This window comes from Bombina bombina, chromosome 4 (assembly GCF_027579735.1).
Source record: "Bombina bombina isolate aBomBom1 chromosome 4, aBomBom1.pri, whole genome shotgun sequence".
Lineage (NCBI taxonomy): Eukaryota > Metazoa > Chordata > Amphibia > Anura > Bombinatoridae > Bombina > Bombina bombina.
The window spans coordinates 783,766,878-783,786,034 of NC_069502.1; the positions used below are offsets into that span (position 1 = coordinate 783,766,878).

A 19,157-nucleotide genomic window follows, 5' to 3' on the forward strand; every position below is an offset into this window, starting at 1 on the left:
TGCTGATTGGTGGATAAATTCATCCACCAATAAAAAAGTGCTGTCCAGAGTACTGAAACCAAAAAAAAGCTTAGATGCCTTCTTTTTCAAATAATGATAGCAAGAGAACAAAGAAAAATTGATAATAGGAGTAAATTAGAAAGTTGCTTAAAATTGCATGCTCTTTCTGAATTACAAAAGAAAAAATTTGGGTACAGTGTCCCTTTAACGTCGACAGCTACGAGAACTCCTGATGGAGTACAAGGATATTTTTGATAGGGATTCTTATGACTGTGGGACTACAGACCTGCACATTGCAAGAATGCAAACAGATCCCAATGCACGACCTGTCTTTGTTAAACAATACCGACTTCCTTAAGCCTCATATGATTCTCTTGCAGAAATCATAAGGAACTTGGAATAAAGGGGTATCATCCGACAGGGGCATAGCTGTTATAACAATCCTATTGTAGGTGTTCTTAAGCCCAATGGACAATGGCGTTTGTGTGGTGACTTAAGACAGCTAAACAAACAAGTGTACATGTCTGGTTGGCCTGTGCCATACATTGACCAGTGCCTAGCACAGATGCAGTGATCTAAAACATTCACTGCCATTGATTGTGCATAGGGATATTAGACCATAAAGTTACATGAGAAGGACCAGTATAAACTTGCATTCTCGTTCCAAAAGGTCCAGTATGCATTCCAAAGGCTCCCATTTGGATACATAAATTCAGGACATGAATTTGCTGTATTCATGCATAAGGCTATGCCTGATGCACTGGAAAGGGGGACCTTATCTTATGTTGATGATGTTTTAATCAAAAGCACAGACTTTGAAAAACACATCAGAGAACTTAAACACGTCCTCAGCCAACTTAAAAGAGCAGGTGTCAAATTATTCCTACAAAAAAACTCAATGGTGCCACACTTGTGTAAACTTCTTGGGACATGAAGTTACATCTGAAGGGTTAAATCCAACTAACTTAAAGGAATTGAGATCATTCCTGGGTATGACAAAGTATTCTTGTAAATTTAATGATAATTATGCAGAATTAGCTAAACCACTGCTGCTACTTCTAAAGAAGGATGTGAAATGTCACTGGAGTGAAGCTCTAGAGATGGCCATCAGAGAGCTGAAGATAAAACTCACTCAAGCACCTTGCATAGCCTACCCTGAAAGGGGTAAATCTTTCTACTTAGAGACAGGTTACACAGATATAAGCATGAGTGCCGTTTTATACCAAAAGCATGATAATTTAGGCAAAGTCATTACTTATGCTAGCAAAACTTTATTCCCAGTAGAAATAAAATTTAGTGATTGCAAAAAAGCCCTCTTATCTACTGTATGGGCTCTACAAAATTTCCGCATCTATATACAGGGCGAGAAAATTATTGTAGAAACGGCCCACTAGCCTTTGCTATATCTGCAAAGCGAGAGAATAAGAGAGGGGAACTTTTCTAATAGCCGCATAACAGCTTGAACTCTTTCCTTATAAGGCTGGCCTTTAGAAATTTGCTACAAACGAAATAAAAAGAATCCAGTTGCACAGGGACTTGCTGAGCTCCACGACTGTACTGCTAAGGATCATGGGGAAGAGTTATTAGAAGATGATTTCCTGAAGGAACAATTGCTTTCCCCATATAAAATATACAAGGACCAGTGTCAAACATTACCTTGGGTATATGTTGATGGTTGTTCTTACCATGCCACTATTGATAATGAGCGCAGACTAGTCGCCGGCATTGGTATAACTTGGGCAAATGGATTCCCAAATATTTCTGTGGGTTTCAACATTGGACCAAGATCCAGTCAAGTTGCAGTACTAACTGCTGTTCTAAAAACATTGAGATGGCTATTGAACAAGGTATTCATGAATTTGTGATCATTACTGACTCAAATCATGTGCATGACAGTTTTGTTGAATACCTGCCAACTTGGAAAAGAAATGGCATGCAGAAAACTAACAACAAACCAGTCAAGCATGGAAAGTTGTTCTGCGAGATTGATAATCTAGTGGTGTCCAATGGTTTAACCATACACTGGAAAAAGACCAAGGGTCATTCCAGGATTCTAGGTCCTGATAAGGAAGGCAATGATCTTGCAGATTCATTAGGCAAACAAGGAGCCATAACTGAAGAACTCCTTAATATCAACCACTTAATGGGTGCAATTCAGATAGAAGCCATTACCAGAAACCAGGCTAAACAACAAAGGGAGCCAGGATTCTCCTAGTGAGGACATGATCACTAGTCAAAAGGAAGACCCCATTGTAGGCATCTTCTATAAACACATAGAAGATCCTGAAAGCTACCCCAATTAATTAGATTAATTAATTAGAACCTCCAAAACTGGCATCCAGCAATGGGTGGTACCTACAAAGTTCAGAGATCTCATGTTTCAACCTGCCCATGATGCTCCCACATCTGGCCATCGTGGTGCCAAATTAACATATGAAATATTGCCTGACTATGCCTTTTGGCCGCATATGTTGAAAGATGTGCAAACCTACTGTCAAGTTTGTTTAATCTGTCCACAGTTCCAACCCACTGCGCCAACGCATAGAGCGCCATTGCAGAAAAAGGAGATGGGTAATGCCATGGTCAGATATACAAATTGATTTTATTGGTCCAGTAACTAGGTCACCAAGAGGTAACAGATACATGTTAACAGTGACATGCCTATTCACTAAATGGGTAGAGTGCATCAGTGCACCTAATAATAGTACTGAAACATGTGCAGCATTGCTCCTCAACCACGTGTTTTCCAGATTTGGTTTACCCCAGCGAATCAAATCCGATCGGGGAACCCACTTCAATAAAGAAGTGATGACCAAGATGTGGAAAATACTAGGGGTCAAAAGAAAGCTCCATATTGCATATAGAGCTGCCTCTAGTGGTGGTGTAGAGCATTACAACCAGTCCATTGTAAAAATCCTGAAAAAGTTTGTGAGTGAAACAGGTAAATACTGGGATGTAAAACTACCTCTAGTCCTAATGGCATTAAGAGCAACTCCAAGTAGTGCTACTAAGATGTCACCTTTTGAATTGATGACTGGTAGAAGAATGGTTCTACCTCAACATTTGTTGTACTGTACATCAGACCAGAACTTGATAAAAGCCGCCAATACACATCAATATGTGGAGAACCTAAGGAAGCACCTGCAATATGCCTTTGCATTTGCTCAAAGGAACATAGAAAATGCCCCAACTGCCGCTAAAACCTATTATGATCTCGAAACATCCAAAAAGGAATATGAAATAAATGATAAGGTTTATCTTTATAACTTTGGAAGAGATCAGGTTAAGGAGAAGAAATTTCTTCCATCATGGAAGGGTCCTTTTGTCATTACTGACAAAATATCCCCAGTTGCCCTATAAAATTAGGATACCTAAAAATGATACTATTATGGATAAATGGGTCCATATTAATCAGTTTCGAGCATGCCATCCTAGATCCTAACTACAAGCCATAGAGGGAGAATAACGGACTCTCTTCATAATAAGACTGTCTATAATGCATATCATGTAAATACCCTCACCAATTAAATGGGTTTTCAGTCAATTTCTAATACATGTGTCCTACATATATTGAAAATTGAAGGGGGGAATAATAATGTAATGTAAAAGGTGAGATATCATTGAAAGCTATATGCACAAATATATATATATATTGAAATAAATATCATATATGAAGCTAATGGTATCAAGTTATTACAGTAAATTACACTTCACAGACAGACTGCCTGCTGTGAGCCCCTCTTGTTCTGAAACACAGATTTGTAGAACAAAGAAATAGACATTTGGGAAACTCAGGATGTCACTTTAACAGAGGATCTTTCTTCTATGTAATAAAAGTTATCAGGAAATGAGCCCATGTGGAGATAACAGACATACTGGCTTTAATAAATATTTGAAGCTCAAGTATATGCAAAGAGGAACCGGTTTTACAGGGAAAATGACCACACACACTTCGGTGCAAATTGTCCCATACTGAGTTTGAATACACAACTTCCCCCAGACAAGCTTGAAGTGCAAATCTTGATTTTAAAACAAAGAAGTTGGAAATGCATATATATGAACTGTATAATTCTCAAAGATTTCATTGATACTCAGACTGTATAAATTATATATATATATATACACATACACTGTGTGCAGAATTATTAGGCAAATGAGTATTTTGACCACATCATCCTCTTTATGCATGTTGTCTTACTCCAAGCTGTATAGGCTCGAAAGCCTACTACCAATTAAGCATATTAGGTGATGTGCATCTCTGTAATGAGAAGGGGTGTGGTCTAATGACATCAACACCCTATATCAGGTGTGCATAATTATTAGGCAACTTCCTTTCCTTTGGCAAAATGGCTCAAAAGAAGGACTTGACAGGCTCAGAAAAGTAAAAAATAGTGAGATATCTTGCAGAGGGATGCAGCACTCTTAAAATTGCAAAGCTTCTGAAGCGTGATCATCGAACAATCAAGCGTTTCATTCAAAATAGTCAACAGGGTCGCAAGAAGCGTGTGGAAAAACCAAGGCGCAAAATAACTGCCCATGAACTGAGAAAAGTCAAGCGTGCAGCTGCCAAGATGCCACTTGCCACCAGTTTGGCCATATTTCAGAGCTGCAACATCACTGGAGTGCCCAAAAGCACAAGGTGTGCAATACTCAGAGACATGGCCAAGGTAAGAAAGGCTGAAAGACGACCACCACTGAACAAGACACACAAGCTGAAACATCAAGACTGGGCCAAGAAATATCTCAAGACTGATTTTTCTAAGGTTTTATGGACTGATGAAATGAGAGTGAGTCTTGATGGGCCAGATGGATGGGCCCATGGCTGGATTGGTAAAGGGCAGAGAGCTCCAGTCCGACTCAGACGCCAGCAAGGTGGAGGTGGAGTACTGGTTTGGGCTGGTATCATCAAAGATGAGCTTGTGGGGCCTTTTCGGGTTGAGGATGGAGTCAAGCTCAACTCCCAGTCCTACTGCCAGTTTCTGGAAGACACCTTCTTCAAGCAGTGGTACAGGAAGAAGTCTGCATCCTTCAAGAAAAACATGATTTTCATGCAGGACAATGCTCCATCACACGCGTCCAAGTACTCCACAGCGTGGCTGGCAAGAAAGGGTATAAAAGAAGAAAATCTAATGACATGGCCTCCTTGTTCACCTGATCTGAACCCCATTGAGAACCTGTGGTCCATCATCAAATGTGAGATTTACAAGGAGGGAAAACAGTACACCTCTCTGAACAGTGTCTGGGAGGCTGTGGTTGCTGCTGCACGCAATGTTGATGGTGAACAGATCAAAACACTGACAGAATCCATGGATGGCAGGCTTTTGAGTGTCCTTGCAAAGAAAGGTGGCTATATTGGTCACTGATTTGTTTTTGTTTTGTTTTTGAATGTCAGAAATGTATATTTGTGAATGTTGAGATGTTATATTGGTTTCACTGGTAAAAATAAATAATTGAAATGGGTATATATTTGTTTTTTGTTAAGTTGCCTAATAATTATGCACAGTAATAGTCACCTGCACACACAGATATCCCCCTAAAATAGCTATAACTAAAAACAAACTAAAAACTACTTCCAAAACTATTCAGCTTTGATATTAATGAGTTTTTTGGGTTCATTGAGAACATGGTTGTTGTTCAATAATAAAATTAATCCTCAAAAATACAACTTGCCTAATAATTCTGCACTCCCTGTATATATATATATATATATATATATATATATATATATATATATATATATATATATATATATATATATATATATATATATATATATATATATATATATATATATATATATATATACGGTATATGGATCTGACAAATGCATTTCAGGTTTGTAATAAATTAAATGAACAACTGTATATCCCAATTTTAAAATATATAACATATTTTTGTTTTTCCAGACATCTAAGGGACAGATAGGGCTCCAGATGGATCTAATAGATGCTGACACAGGATTGCCGGCATGATGTAACCTGAGTCATATCATATGCACTCAATATTTATAATAACTGAAAAAAAGATGACAATATACATCTTCAAAAATATTTAAATGTATAGGAATTACTTCGCAATATGGTACTAGCGATATGTTTAGTATGAAAATACTCACACAAAATAGCATTATATGGTCCCACATATGCTGAACATATGATTTATTAATATCAGAAAATAGTGAGTATATTAGATATACATTTGAAGATATATAGTAAACTGTATATATTGTTAGCAATATTGATAATGAGACTGCATTTCTAGTTGTCTGCTGCCCCCTGGGACAGGTGTGACAGCCAAACGAATTGACTGTTAAAGCCTATACATTTCCCAGTAAGCCAATTGCATGTTCAGATCCAAGGGCCAATGAAGGGACAAGCATCCGGTTGGAGCGTATCCAAAACGTTCACCAATGATTACAAAATAGAGCAGGGTTTATCACTTAAAAAAACTCATGCAAGAGAAAGGAAAGAGGTCTTTTATCTTGGCTGCTGGATTTTAACTGATAACCTTGCTGTCTTTTGGAACACAGTCACTATAAGCGAAACTGGGCTAACTTTCTTTATCCATAATTGCAATACTTCTCATATGAGGTGAACTGGATTTATCTGAAAAAGCTGAACTTCAAATTGGTTTATTTTATAATGTATATGGTTGATCTATATTTTATAGATTTTAACAAAGATATTCTAAAGCTACAGTTGGATTGCAGCTGGTAATTTAAAGAGCCTATTTGGTATCTTAAGTTTATATTCAAAGTCCTGTCCTGTGTAGTTTAGAACTAGTAACATTAATGGTAAATAATTTTATTTGCTAGAAAATAAGTAGTATTTTATATTTCTAAATCAGTTTTACTATTCTGAAATTTCATATAAATTGGTTATTATAGTTAAATATCTCTGGTGTATTAAGTTATTTGTAGCTATTGTGATATATTTTAAAATTTCCTTTATTGTGGCTAAACAAGAGGTTATTTCAGCTCCGATTAATTGGCATATAAATTAGCTGTTAAAGTATATTGTTTAACTAAGCACCGTTAAGTTAGCGGTCCATATTCTGGTATTTCATTGTGGTATTTTTAATGTGATTCATTGTAAGGTTAATTTTAAAGATATATTTTTATGATCTGCTGTATAGAATATTGTAACGGAATAAGCGTGCATAATTGATTCATAATCTAGTTTCTACATAAATATAATTTAATGTATATATAAAGCTAACTAATCTAAGAATTTAGGAATAATTAATTTCATTTGTTTCGTATATACATTTTAATTGGAGGTTATTTTAAAGATAATAATAAATAAATAATAATTTTATAACCTGGTATATATACCGACAACCCCAAAATCGATTTTGAAACTTAAAACAGAACGCAGGGTGGTATTTTCCTCCACAGACACTTCTGACCAAGAATCATATGTCTCTGATGGAAGCTGTACTTCCCTTCCAACTTCAGCTACATCTTTGTCTTCTTCCCCCTCTCCCCCCTTGTCTTCCGCTTTCTCTTTACATAAGTGATGATGATACAGATGAAGAGGAACAGGTTGTCCGCCCCAAAGTTAATGCAACACGTGAATTTCCTTTAGGAGAAGGACCAGAAGGGCTGGGAGAAGAAATAAGAAAGTCAACCAGAAAACAAAAGGGTCACAAGAAAGGCTATCGGCCATAAATCTTTCCAACACGAATTTGACACCTGAACAAATATCACTTTTAAATAAAGCACTTAGTTGTGCCCCCACTAATAGTTTCTCTGCATTTAGGATTTTGCTTGATGTTAATAGATTTGTAAGAAAGATGACTCTAAAAGTAATGGGGATGAATTTTCTGATATTGTTCCTCCCACTGAAAATATTTCTGGTGGAGATGTCGTCTCATCTAAAACGTTTAATTTTGAATTTGGAGATTTTGTGACCTTGAATAATTTAAAACACTTGGAGGAGGGCCAGTTTGGTCCCTGTGATTATGAGGTACCATTTCAAAATAAGGGATAATCTGATTTTTACCCCACTCAATTTAGGGGACAATCTTTAAATCTCTACCAGAAACAAGTGGAAAAGGAACTCTTAGAATTAGAAAGTAACGTTAAGAGTGACTTAATACACTCAAATTTAACACCAGCAGAGACAAAAGCCTTATGTACACTTCAGTCCTATCAGGAAATTGTTATCAGATCATCAGATAAGGTGGGGGGGGAATGTGGTAATCTTAAACATATCAGATTATATAAAGGAGGCTAATAGACAGCTTGAGGACACTAACATCTATATGAAATTGAATAAGAATCCTACTAATGAATTTAAGACTAAGCTAGTGTTAATTGTGGAACAGGCAATTACGCTAGGGGTCCTTAATAGAGAACAGGTTAGCTCGTTGATTCCTGATTTTCCACATACAACCATTTTTTACCACTTTCCCAAAACGCATAAAAGTATTTAATCTCCCCCTGGGCGACCAAATATTTTGGGCATTGGCTCTTTGTTCAAACCTTTGAAGGAATGGGTGGACACTATATTACAACCCTTGGTCAAAGACCTGAATAGCTATCTGAGGGACTCTACACACCTATTATGCCTCTTACAAGGTATTAAATGGAAGCAAAATTATAGATGGGTAGTGGTTGATGCCACTGCATTATATTCCTGTATACCACATACATTGGGAATCCGGGCAATAAGATAAATTTGGATACTTAGACAAAATAGTCTGAGGTGTTTAAGATCTTCTTTTGTGAATGGATAGAATTCTTACTGAAGCATACTTTTTTCATGTTTAACAATGACATTTTTTTGCAGGTTTGCGGGACAGTGATGGGGGCACAGTTTGCCCCCTCATTAGCGAAACTGTTAGTTGGCTGGTGGGAGAATACCTATTTGTATTCAGTAAATAACCCATTTGTGAATCAGATTGTTAAATACATGAGCTTTATTCATGACATAGAATTCATTGTAGAACCCCATTTGATTTTTCTGCCTTTAATGAATATCTTAATGATAATAACCTTAATCTAAGGTTCACAGGTGACATACAGGAAGTTACAACGTGCTTTCTTGATCTTACTTTGACTGTGGATGTGACATAGGGTAGAATCGTTACTGATACCTACAGCAAACCCACAGCAGGAAATACTATCTTGCATGCAAGATCTTGTCATCCACCACACCTAATTCGCTCTATGGGGTCTATTTATGAAGCAGCGGACCACTGCTCCTTAACTCATCTGCCACCTCTGGGGTGGCAGAGTGCAATAAGCCCGATCGAATATGACCGGGTTGATTGACACCCCCTGGATTCGCCGCAAATCTGCAGGGGACAGTATTGCACCAGCTGTTCACCAGAACTGCTGGTACAAGGATAAATGCCGACAGCGTATGCTGTCAGGTCAGCATTTATAGATGTGCGGCGGACATGATTTGCTATAGCGGATCATGTCCGTCCGCAGCTATATAAATAGATCCCTATACCTAAAGGTCAATTTGTACATATGAAGAGGAACACAAATTCTGATTAATCATTTGCAAATCATATGAGAGTACTTACTGATAGATTAAAACAGAGAGGTTATAGTGAGAAGACCCTAACAGATTCCCTTAAGAGTGTGAGAAATAAATCACAAAAGGATTTTGTTCATGGCCAAAGAAAGAGACGAGAATTTGCCCAAGACAGTGGTGTTCCTAACAGAATACTACAATCAGTTTAACAAAATGTATAATATTCTCATAAGGAACCTATACATTTTGAGAAATGAAGAATTCCTGGTAAATATTGTTGATTCTTTTAAATTTGTTCCAAAAACCCCCAAAGACTTTAGCTTCTAAACTTGCTCCCAGTATGGTATGTTATAAAAGACCAGATAGAAGGAAATGGATGAGAAGGAGGGGTACATTCAGATGTGGTACTAGTTCATGTATTACATGTGGTGTTTTGAAATTGGATCACAAGTTTTCTAGTTCTGTGACAAATGAGAGTTTTAATGTCAATTTTTATGCCAACTACAGAACAGACTTTGTGGTCTACCTCTTAGAATGCACACTTTGTTCTCAGCAATATGTGGGTCAGACCTCTAGGGAACTTAGATCCAGAGTGAGAGAGTATGTTAGGGACTCCAAAAACTATAACAAAAAATTCTACAATAGCAAGACATCTTAACCTGATACACATGACCAATGAATTCCCTATGACAGTTTTTGTCATTGATAGGGCCCATTTGCCATCAAGGGGTGGAAATAGATATAAAATATTGCAGAAGAGAGAACTCTATTGGATCTACAGATTAAAAACCATTACTACTTTTGGACTGAATCGTGAGTGGGATATGAGCCTGTTTGTGGACTGATGATTACCACATTAACTTTTCATTCTGCTTTTTTGAGGCTTTTGTCTATCAATTAGCAATTAGTAAATGTCTATTTTGTGTGCACTGTTATCTGATAAAAACCGTCTATTAACATGTCTGTGGTATATCCCATATGTTACTCATTATCTAACATCGATCAGTTATAGATGTTTCAGATTGGATGCTTGAGTATGTTTTGTATCTAAGCTGGATCATTTGTCATGATCTTTGAGAATCTATTTTATTCATTGTGTTGAGTATATACTGTTATGTGATAATTGTGATGTAGACCTTAGGATTGATCAACTTCCATATGCTATACCTTTTCATTATATTCTCTGTAAATATTTACATATTTGTATGTGATCTACTCCTAATATATGCTACTTACTGATCTATTATATTAACTTTTTTTTTTTACTTGTTATGTTTACACCACTATGTTTTAAATGTTGTTTTAAAATACTTTACGTTATGATTATGGTGATTGTCTGCAGTACCTTTAAATAGGATGGCTTCCGGCTCATCATTCATTCCTATGATTAAGTGCCACTTACCGCCACAAAACTCGTAAGGAGTTTCGGGTACTCTGCCTGTATGTACCGTTTTTATATGGACTCAATAAATATTATCTTTTAACCTTCTTTTTTGGGCCTGTTTTAAGTGCTGCCATTTTCTTCCAATTTTTTTTTTTTTTTAAAGGATTACTGGGGGACTAGAGGAAGTGGGAGAGATACTTAATGCTTTGGCTGGGATGTCTTTGCCGCCTCCTGGTGGCCAGGTGTTGTATTCCCAACAGTAATGAATATATTTGTGGACTCTCCCTGCCATTGGCAAAGAAATGATAAATCATGTATATAAAAAAACAACTCTACAATATACTTTCATTATTTATTTTGTCCCCTTTTCCTGTAATTCCATTCTGAAATTGTGAGCATTTCAGTTCCTGTTAGAAATTAAAGTGCAAAACACAGTTATATTGCACACAGTGATTGGATGCACACTCTAGTGACCTATTTATAATTATAACTGTCCTTAATCGGCCACAGCAGAGAAGGTAACTTAAGTAACACTAATTTTAAAGAATACATCTACATGTTATTCTCAGACTAATCTTTTCTTTGAATTCATCATTCTATTTAGCATTTATTTAGTGTTTAATGTCCCTTTAATGGGAGCAAAAAAAAGTAGTGTCACTAGATTTAAATATACCATAAATACTGGCTATAAATTCAATTCTCAGCTTCATTAATGGGGTACTAAACCCAAATTTTAAGCAACTTTCTAATTTACTCCTATTATCAATTTGGCTTTGTTCTCTTGCTATCTTTATTTGAAAAAGTAGTAATGTAAGGTTAAAAGTCGGACCATTTTTGGTTCAGCACCTGGGTAAGAGCTTGCTGATTGGTTTGCTACATTTAGCCACCAAAAAGCGCTACCTAGGTGCTGAACCAAAAATGGGCCGGCTCTTAAGCTTACATTCCTGTTTTTTTTTTAAATAAAGATAGCATGAGAACGAAGAAAAATTTAAATAGAAGTATATTAGAATGTTGCTTAAAATTGTATGCTCTATTTGAATCATGAAAGAAAAAAACTTTACCACTAAAAAAATAGAAAAATCAAGGGATTTCAAATTAAAATGGTATCTAAAAGTTTAAAACAATTATAAACTATACCTTTTTATCATACACGTCTTGCCAGTTGATTCCAACAAAGAAGCTGTGTCTCATTATTTCTTTAGCATCCTCTGGACCACCACCAAGTCTAAAATAAGAAGAAAAAAAGATTTACAGTTATAAACTAAATGATTTCCTTTTTTTGATCAGATGATATGCTGTTCTTAAAAAAAAACATTAATGGGGCAGTAAAACACCTTGAAATTTTAATATAAATGCTTTATAGTAAATTAACGTTACAATACACTTTCATTATTTATTTTGCCCCCCTTCTCATGTAAATTTAGTTCTGATAATTGTTGCATTTCTAATTCAAATAAAACAGCACAATGCAGTCTTCTAAAGGCTAACCGTGCTACAAATGTTTTTAAAGGGATTTAAAACCGTCTGTTTTATTTTTGTAATCAAACAAAATGCTAAGCAGTGGGCTATACTTAATAGAAAGCATTACAATTTGTATTATTCCTCATTTTAAATTTCATCAATTAAATTTAATTTGCGGAGGGTCTATTATGTCTTGCCACAACCTAACAAGGTGGCTGTGGTCTCTATAGTAAAGGTAAAGGAGCACATTGCCTCTTTAAAATGAGGCAAGTGGTGGGTGGTGTTTGGCTGTTGAAAAACAACTGAGGCCAGCAAGAGGTTAATTGGTTTTTAGACTTAGCTAATATTTTATTTTATATTGCACAGCAAGACAACGTAAGTGTCTAACAGTGTTTACTGTCCCTTTAAATGCAACACAATGAAATGTTAAATAAAGCATGGTAAAAAACAAACAAAAAAACTGTTCTTATTTATTTCTTCTGATTTTATAGTAATTTATCCTGAAAAGTGTTGTTTTTTTAATTCTTTCATGATTCAGATCGAGAATAAAATTTTAAAAAAACTTACGGATTTATTTCTATTATCAAATATGCTTTGTTCTCTTGTTATACATTGTTGGTGAGATATCTAGATAAGTATCGTGCACATATCTGGAGAACTACATGACAGGAAACAGTGCTGCCATCTAGTGATCTTGCTAATGTAAAACATTTTTACAAAACTGCTGCCATATAGAGCTACAGGCACGTGCACACTCCTGAGCTTACCTTCCTGCTTTCCAACAAAGGATAACAAGAAAATGAAGAAAGGTTGATAATAGAAGTAAATTGGAAAGTTGTTTAAAATTGAATGTTCTACCTTAATCATGAAAGAAAAAAATTGCCTTTTTATGTCCCTTTAAGTATGCTATACAGTCATAGTCCATAGACTACTATATACCCCTGAAAATGTAGCCAACAATATGAGATTTATATGCTTGTAAAACATGTATTTTAAAGGGACACTGAACTCAAATTTTTCTTTTGTGATTCAGATAGAGTGTGTAATTTTAAGCAACTTTCTAATTTACTCCTATTATCAAATTTTTTTCCGTTCTCTTGCTATCTTTATTTGAAAAAGAAGGCATCTACGTTTTTTTTTGGTTCAGACTCTAGACAGCATTTTTTTTATTGGTGGATGAATTTATCCACCAATCAGCAAGGACAACCCAGGTTGTTCACCAAAAATGGGCATCTTAACTTACATTCTTGCATTTCAAATAAAGATACCAAGAGAATAAAGAAAATTTGATAATAGGAGTAAATTAGAAAGTTGCTTAAAATTTCATACTCTGAATTATGAAAAATATAGTGTCCCTTTAATGCAGATATTTTGCAAAGTTCTGCTTAATTTCCAATATGTGATATGGATATGTAAAACAGAATCATTGTATGACCCATAAAATAGTTTTAAGTTACTTAAAAAAAAAAAAAATCACTGAAAGACATTCGTTTAGCATTGAAAAATATTTTTGACCAAGGTATGTTTTGCACCATCCAAGTCACAGTGCTATCCAGTAATGATGATAGAAAACATGCATGCTGTATATTACATTATTTATCCTGGAACAGTACAGAAAATAATCAATATACTTATGAACACTTGTGGCTATGTATTAGGGACTCGGGAAGTTGAGAGGTGCTGTCACCATTTGTGGGCAGGGCCATATCAGGAGCGGTTTGGTCACAGGTGGGATAGTGGGCGGGATCATGGGGGAGTCTGGCCAACTGGTGGGCATATCTGGGAGGTTTGTGGGTGGGGCTAAGAAAAAATCTGCAAATAGAAACATATGGATCTATCAGAGGGACAGCAGGACAGAGCTCAGAATTAGAGACTGTCCCTCTCAAGTCATGTGAATAGTGTTAATGAAAGTATAAATATATAAGTCGAAGCATTATTGTAACAATATCTTTACATGGGTAGTTTTAAAGACAAATGCATCCACTCAGCTGATCTGGGGTCACACCTGGTGTTCTATGGACGTATTACAGATGATCTTAGTTTCATTTGGAATGGATATTTACACCACACCCATCAATTCGTATCCCATTTAAACAATAATGATATGGGATTGTCTTTTACAGCCAATGTGCATTCTCAGAATATCAAATATCTTGTTTTAGTATTGAGTTGGAACACCATGGGTTCAGTTTATTAGTTATTTAGATTTTACTACTTGTCACTAAATAAGATGGGGAATTCATCATACCCTTTAACCAAATCAAACAAATATGCAGAAATTGTTCTACTTTAGAAAATTTTGAAGAACAAATGTTGTATTCCAAAGTTTTATGAACAAAGGATACCCATTAGATTTACTGAAAAAAATTAGATTTATTTGAACTCAAAGTACCTATTGAAACTGATTTCATTACACTTAGACATGGAGCTCACTTTAATTGGAGCCCAAAGTACATTTTAATTGTAGAAAAAAATTTCTTACTAGATACTACAAAAATAGGACAGTAAGACCCTGCCTTAGAAGTAAAATTAGTAGTTTATTACTAAAAATGCAACAACTCGTATTGAGTGTCTGACTGGTATTACATCTTTGACAAAGCACCAGTTGGGCCGAAAACGCGTCAGATTACGTAATTGCTCGTTAATATTACATGCAAAATACGAGTTACATTTTTAATGATTTTCAAATAAACGTCATTTTACTTCTAAGGCAGTGTCTAGTCGTATGCTACTGTGCTATTTTTGCAGTACCCAGTCAGAATAACCTTTCTATAATCATTCACCTAACCTCTGTGGCCACTGTGTCCTCTGATGAAGGCTGGTATATGCAAGCCTTTGGACAATGGCATGTTTCATCTGACTAAGGTACCTTTTTTCGTTCCTTTGAATTGAACTTTCCTTGTATAGTATGAGCACTTTATTTGTGTTAGAATAAAAAAGTTTTAGCTTAGTTAGCTATATTTGATTAATGAAAAACAGAATTTATGCTTACCTGATAAATTACTTTCTCCAACGGTGTGTCCGGTCCACAGCGTCATCCTTACTTGTGGGATATTCTCTTCCCCAACAGGAAATGGCAAAGAGTCCCAGCAAAGCTGGTCACATGATCCCTCCTAGGCTCCGCCCACCCCAGTCATTCGACCGACGGACAGGAGGAAATATATATAGGAGAAACCATATGATACCGTGGTGACTGTAGTTAGAGAAAATAATTCATCAGACCTGATTAAAAAACCAGGGCGGGCCGTGGACCGGACACACCGTTGGAGAAAGTAATTTATCAGGTAAGCATAAATTCTGTTTTCTCCAACATAGGTGTGTCCGGTCCACGGCGTCATCCTTACTTGTGGGAACCAATACCAAAGCTTTAGGACACGGATGAAGGGAGGGAGCAAATCAGGTCACCTAAATGGAAGGCACCACGGCTTGCAAAACCTTTCTCCCAAAAATAGCCTCCGAAGAAGCAAAAGTATCAAATTTGTAAAATTTGGCAAAAGTGTGCAGTGTAGACCAAGTCGCTGCCTTACATATCTGGTCAACAGAAGCCTCGTTCTTGAAGGCCCATGTGGAAGCCACAGCCCTAGTGGAGTGAGCTGTGATTCTTTCAGGAGGCTGCCGTCCGGCAGTCTCATAAGCCAATCGGATAATGCTTTTAAGCCAAAAGGAAAGAGAGGTAGAAGTCGCTTTTTGACCTCTCCTTTTACCAGAATAAACAACAAACAAGGAAGATGTTTGTCTGAAATCTTTAGTAGCCTCTAAATAGAATTTTAGAGCACGGACTACGTCCAAATTGTGTAACAAACGTTCCTTCTTTGAAACTGGATTCGGACACAAAGAAGGTACCACTATCTCCTGGTTAATATTTTTGTTGGAAACAACTTTCGGAAGAAAACCAGGCTTAGTACGCAAAACCACCTTATCTGCATGGAACACCAGATAGGGCGGAGAACACTGCAGAGCAGATAACTCTGAAACTCTTCTAGCAGAAGAAATTGCAACCAAAAACAAAACTTTCCAAGATAATAACTTAATATCTACGGAATGTAAGGGTTCAAACGGAACCCCTTGAAGAACTGAAAGAACTAGATTTAGACTCCAGGGAGGAGTCAAAGGTCTGTAAACAGGCTTGATTCTAACCAGAGCCTGAACAAATGCTTGAACATCTGGCACAGCTGCCAGTCTTTTGTGAAGTAAAACAGATAAAGCAGAGATCTGTCCCTTCAGAGAACTTGCAGATAATCCTTTCTCCAAACCTTCTTGTAGAAAGGATAGAATCTTAGGAATTTTTATCTTGTTCCATGGGAATCCTTTAGTTTCACACCAACAGATATATTTTTTCCATATTTTATGGTAAATTTTTCTAGTTACAGGCTTTCTAGCCTGAATCAGAGTATCTATTACAGAATCTGAAAACCCACGCTTTGATAAAATCAAGCGTTCAATCTCCAAGCCGTCAGTTGGAGGGAAACCAGATTCGGATGTTCGAATGGACCCTGAACAAGAAAGTCCTGTCTCAAAGGTAGCTTCCATGGTGGAGCCGATGACATATTCACCAGGTCTGCATACCAAGTCCTGCGTGGCCACGCAGGAGCTATCAAGATCACCGAGGCCCTCTCTTGATTGATCCTGGCTACCAGCCTGGGAATGAGAGGAAACGGTGCGAATACATAAGCTAGGTTGAAGGTCCAAGGTGCTACTAGTGCATCTACTAGAGTCGCCCTTGGATCCCTGGATCTGGACCCGTAGCAAGGAACCTTGAAGTTCTGACGGGACGCCATCAGATCCATGTCTGGAATGCCCCATAATTGAATTATTTGGGCAAAGATTTCCGGATGGAGTTCCCACTCCCCCGGATGGAATGTCTGACGACTCAGAAAATCCGCTTCCCAATTTTCCACTCCTGGGATGTGGATTGCAGACAAGTGGCAGGAGTGATCCTCCGCCCATTGGATTATTTTGGTCACTTCTTCCATCGCTAGGGAACTCCTTGTTCCCCCCTGATGATTGATATATGCAACAGTCGTCATGTTGTCTGATTGAAACCTTATGAATTTGGCCTTTGCTAGTTGAGGCCAAGCTTTGAGAGCATTGAATATCGCTCTCAGTTCCAGAATGTTTATCGGGAGAAGAGACCATAGACCCTGAGCTTTCAGGGGTTCCCAGACCGCGCCCCAGCCCACCAGGCTGGCGTCGGTCGTGACAATGACCCACTCTGGTCTGCGGAAGCTCATTCCCTGTGACAGATTGTCCAGGGTCAGCCACCAACGGAGTGAATCTCTGGTCTTTTGATCTACTTGAATCGTCGGAGACAAGTCTGTATAATCCCCATTCCACTGTCTGAGCATGCACAGTTGTAATGGTCTTAGATGAATTCGTGCAAAAGGAACTATGTCCATTGCTGCAACCATCAATCCTATTACTTCCATGCACTGCGCTATGGAAGGACGAAGAACAGAATGAAGTACTTGACAAGAGCTTAGAATTTTTGATTTTCTGACCTCTGTCAGAAAAATCCTCATTTCTAAGGAATCTATTATCGTTCCCAAGAAGGGAACTCTTGTTGACGGGGACAGAGAACTTTTTTCTTTGTTCACCTTCCATCCGTGAGATCTGAGAAAGGCTAGGACGATGTCCGTATGAGCCTTTGCTTTTGACAGAGACGACGCTTGAATCAGGATGTCGTCCAAGTACGGTACTACTGCAATGCCCCTTGGTCTTAGAACCGCTAGAAGGGACCCGAGTACCTTTGTGAAAATCCTTGGAGCAGTGGCTAATCCGAATGGAAGTGCCACAAACTGGTAATGCTTGTCCAGAAAAGCGAACCTTAGGAACTGATGATGTTCCTTGTGGATAGGAATATGTAGGTACGCATCCTTTAAATCCACGGTAGTCATAAATTGATTTTCCTGGATAGTAGGTAGGATCGTTCGAATAGTTTCCATTTTGAACGATGTAACCTTGAGAAATTTGTTTAGGATCTTGAGATCCAAAATTGGTCTGAATGTTCCCTCTTTTTTGGGAACTATGAACAGGTTGGAATAAAAACCCATCCCTTGTTCTCTTATTGGAACTGGATGAATCACTCCCATTTTTAACAGGTCTTCTACACAATGTAAGAATGCCTGTCTTTTTATTTGGTTTGAAGATAATTGAGACCTGTGGAACCTTCCCCTTGGGGGTAGTTCCTTGAATTCCAGGAGATAACCTTGAGAAACTCTCTCTAGCGCCCAAGGATCCTGAACATCTCTTGCCCAAGCCTGAGCAAAGAGAGAAAGTCTGCCCCCCACCAGATCCGGTCCCGGATCGGGGGCCATCCCTTCATGCTGTTTTGGTAGCAGTGGTAGGCTTCTTGGCCTGCTTACCCTTGTTCCAGCCTTGCATTGGTCTCCAGGCTGGTTTGGGTTGTGAAGTATTACCCTCTTGCTTAGAGGATGTAGAATTAGAGGCTGGTCCGTTTCTGCGAAAGGGACGAAAATTAGGCTTATTTTTAGCCTTAAAAGACCTATCCTGTGGGAGGGCGTGGCCCTTTCCCCCAGTGATTTCTGAAATAATCTCTTTCAAATCAGGTCCAAATAATGTTTTACCCTTGAAAGGGATGTTAAGGAATTTTGTCTTGGAAGACACATCCGCTGACCAAGACTTTAGCCAAAGCGCTCTGCGCGCCACGATAGCAAACCCTGAATTTTTCACCGCTAATCTAGCTAATTGCAAAGCGGCATCTAAAATAAAAGAGTTAGCCAATTTAAGTGCTTGAACTCTGTCCATAACCTCCTCATACGAAGATTCTTTATTGAGCGACTTTTCTAGTTCCTCGAACCAGAAAC

General features: G+C 37.5%; 1 protein-coding gene across 6 annotated transcripts in view; it reads right to left on the minus strand.

Moving 5' to 3' along the window:
* AKT3 (AKT serine/threonine kinase 3) overlaps positions 1-19,157 on the minus strand; it is a 995,132-nt gene that overhangs the window by 108,647 nt on the left and 867,328 nt on the right. For all 6 annotated transcript variants that reach the window (XM_053711160.1, XM_053711156.1, XM_053711157.1 and 3 more), the window contains one exon: positions 12,010-12,097. In XM_053711160.1, coding sequence (XP_053567135.1) covers positions 12,010-12,097 — 88 coding nt within the window. The remainder of the gene's footprint in view (positions 1-12,009; positions 12,098-19,157) is intronic.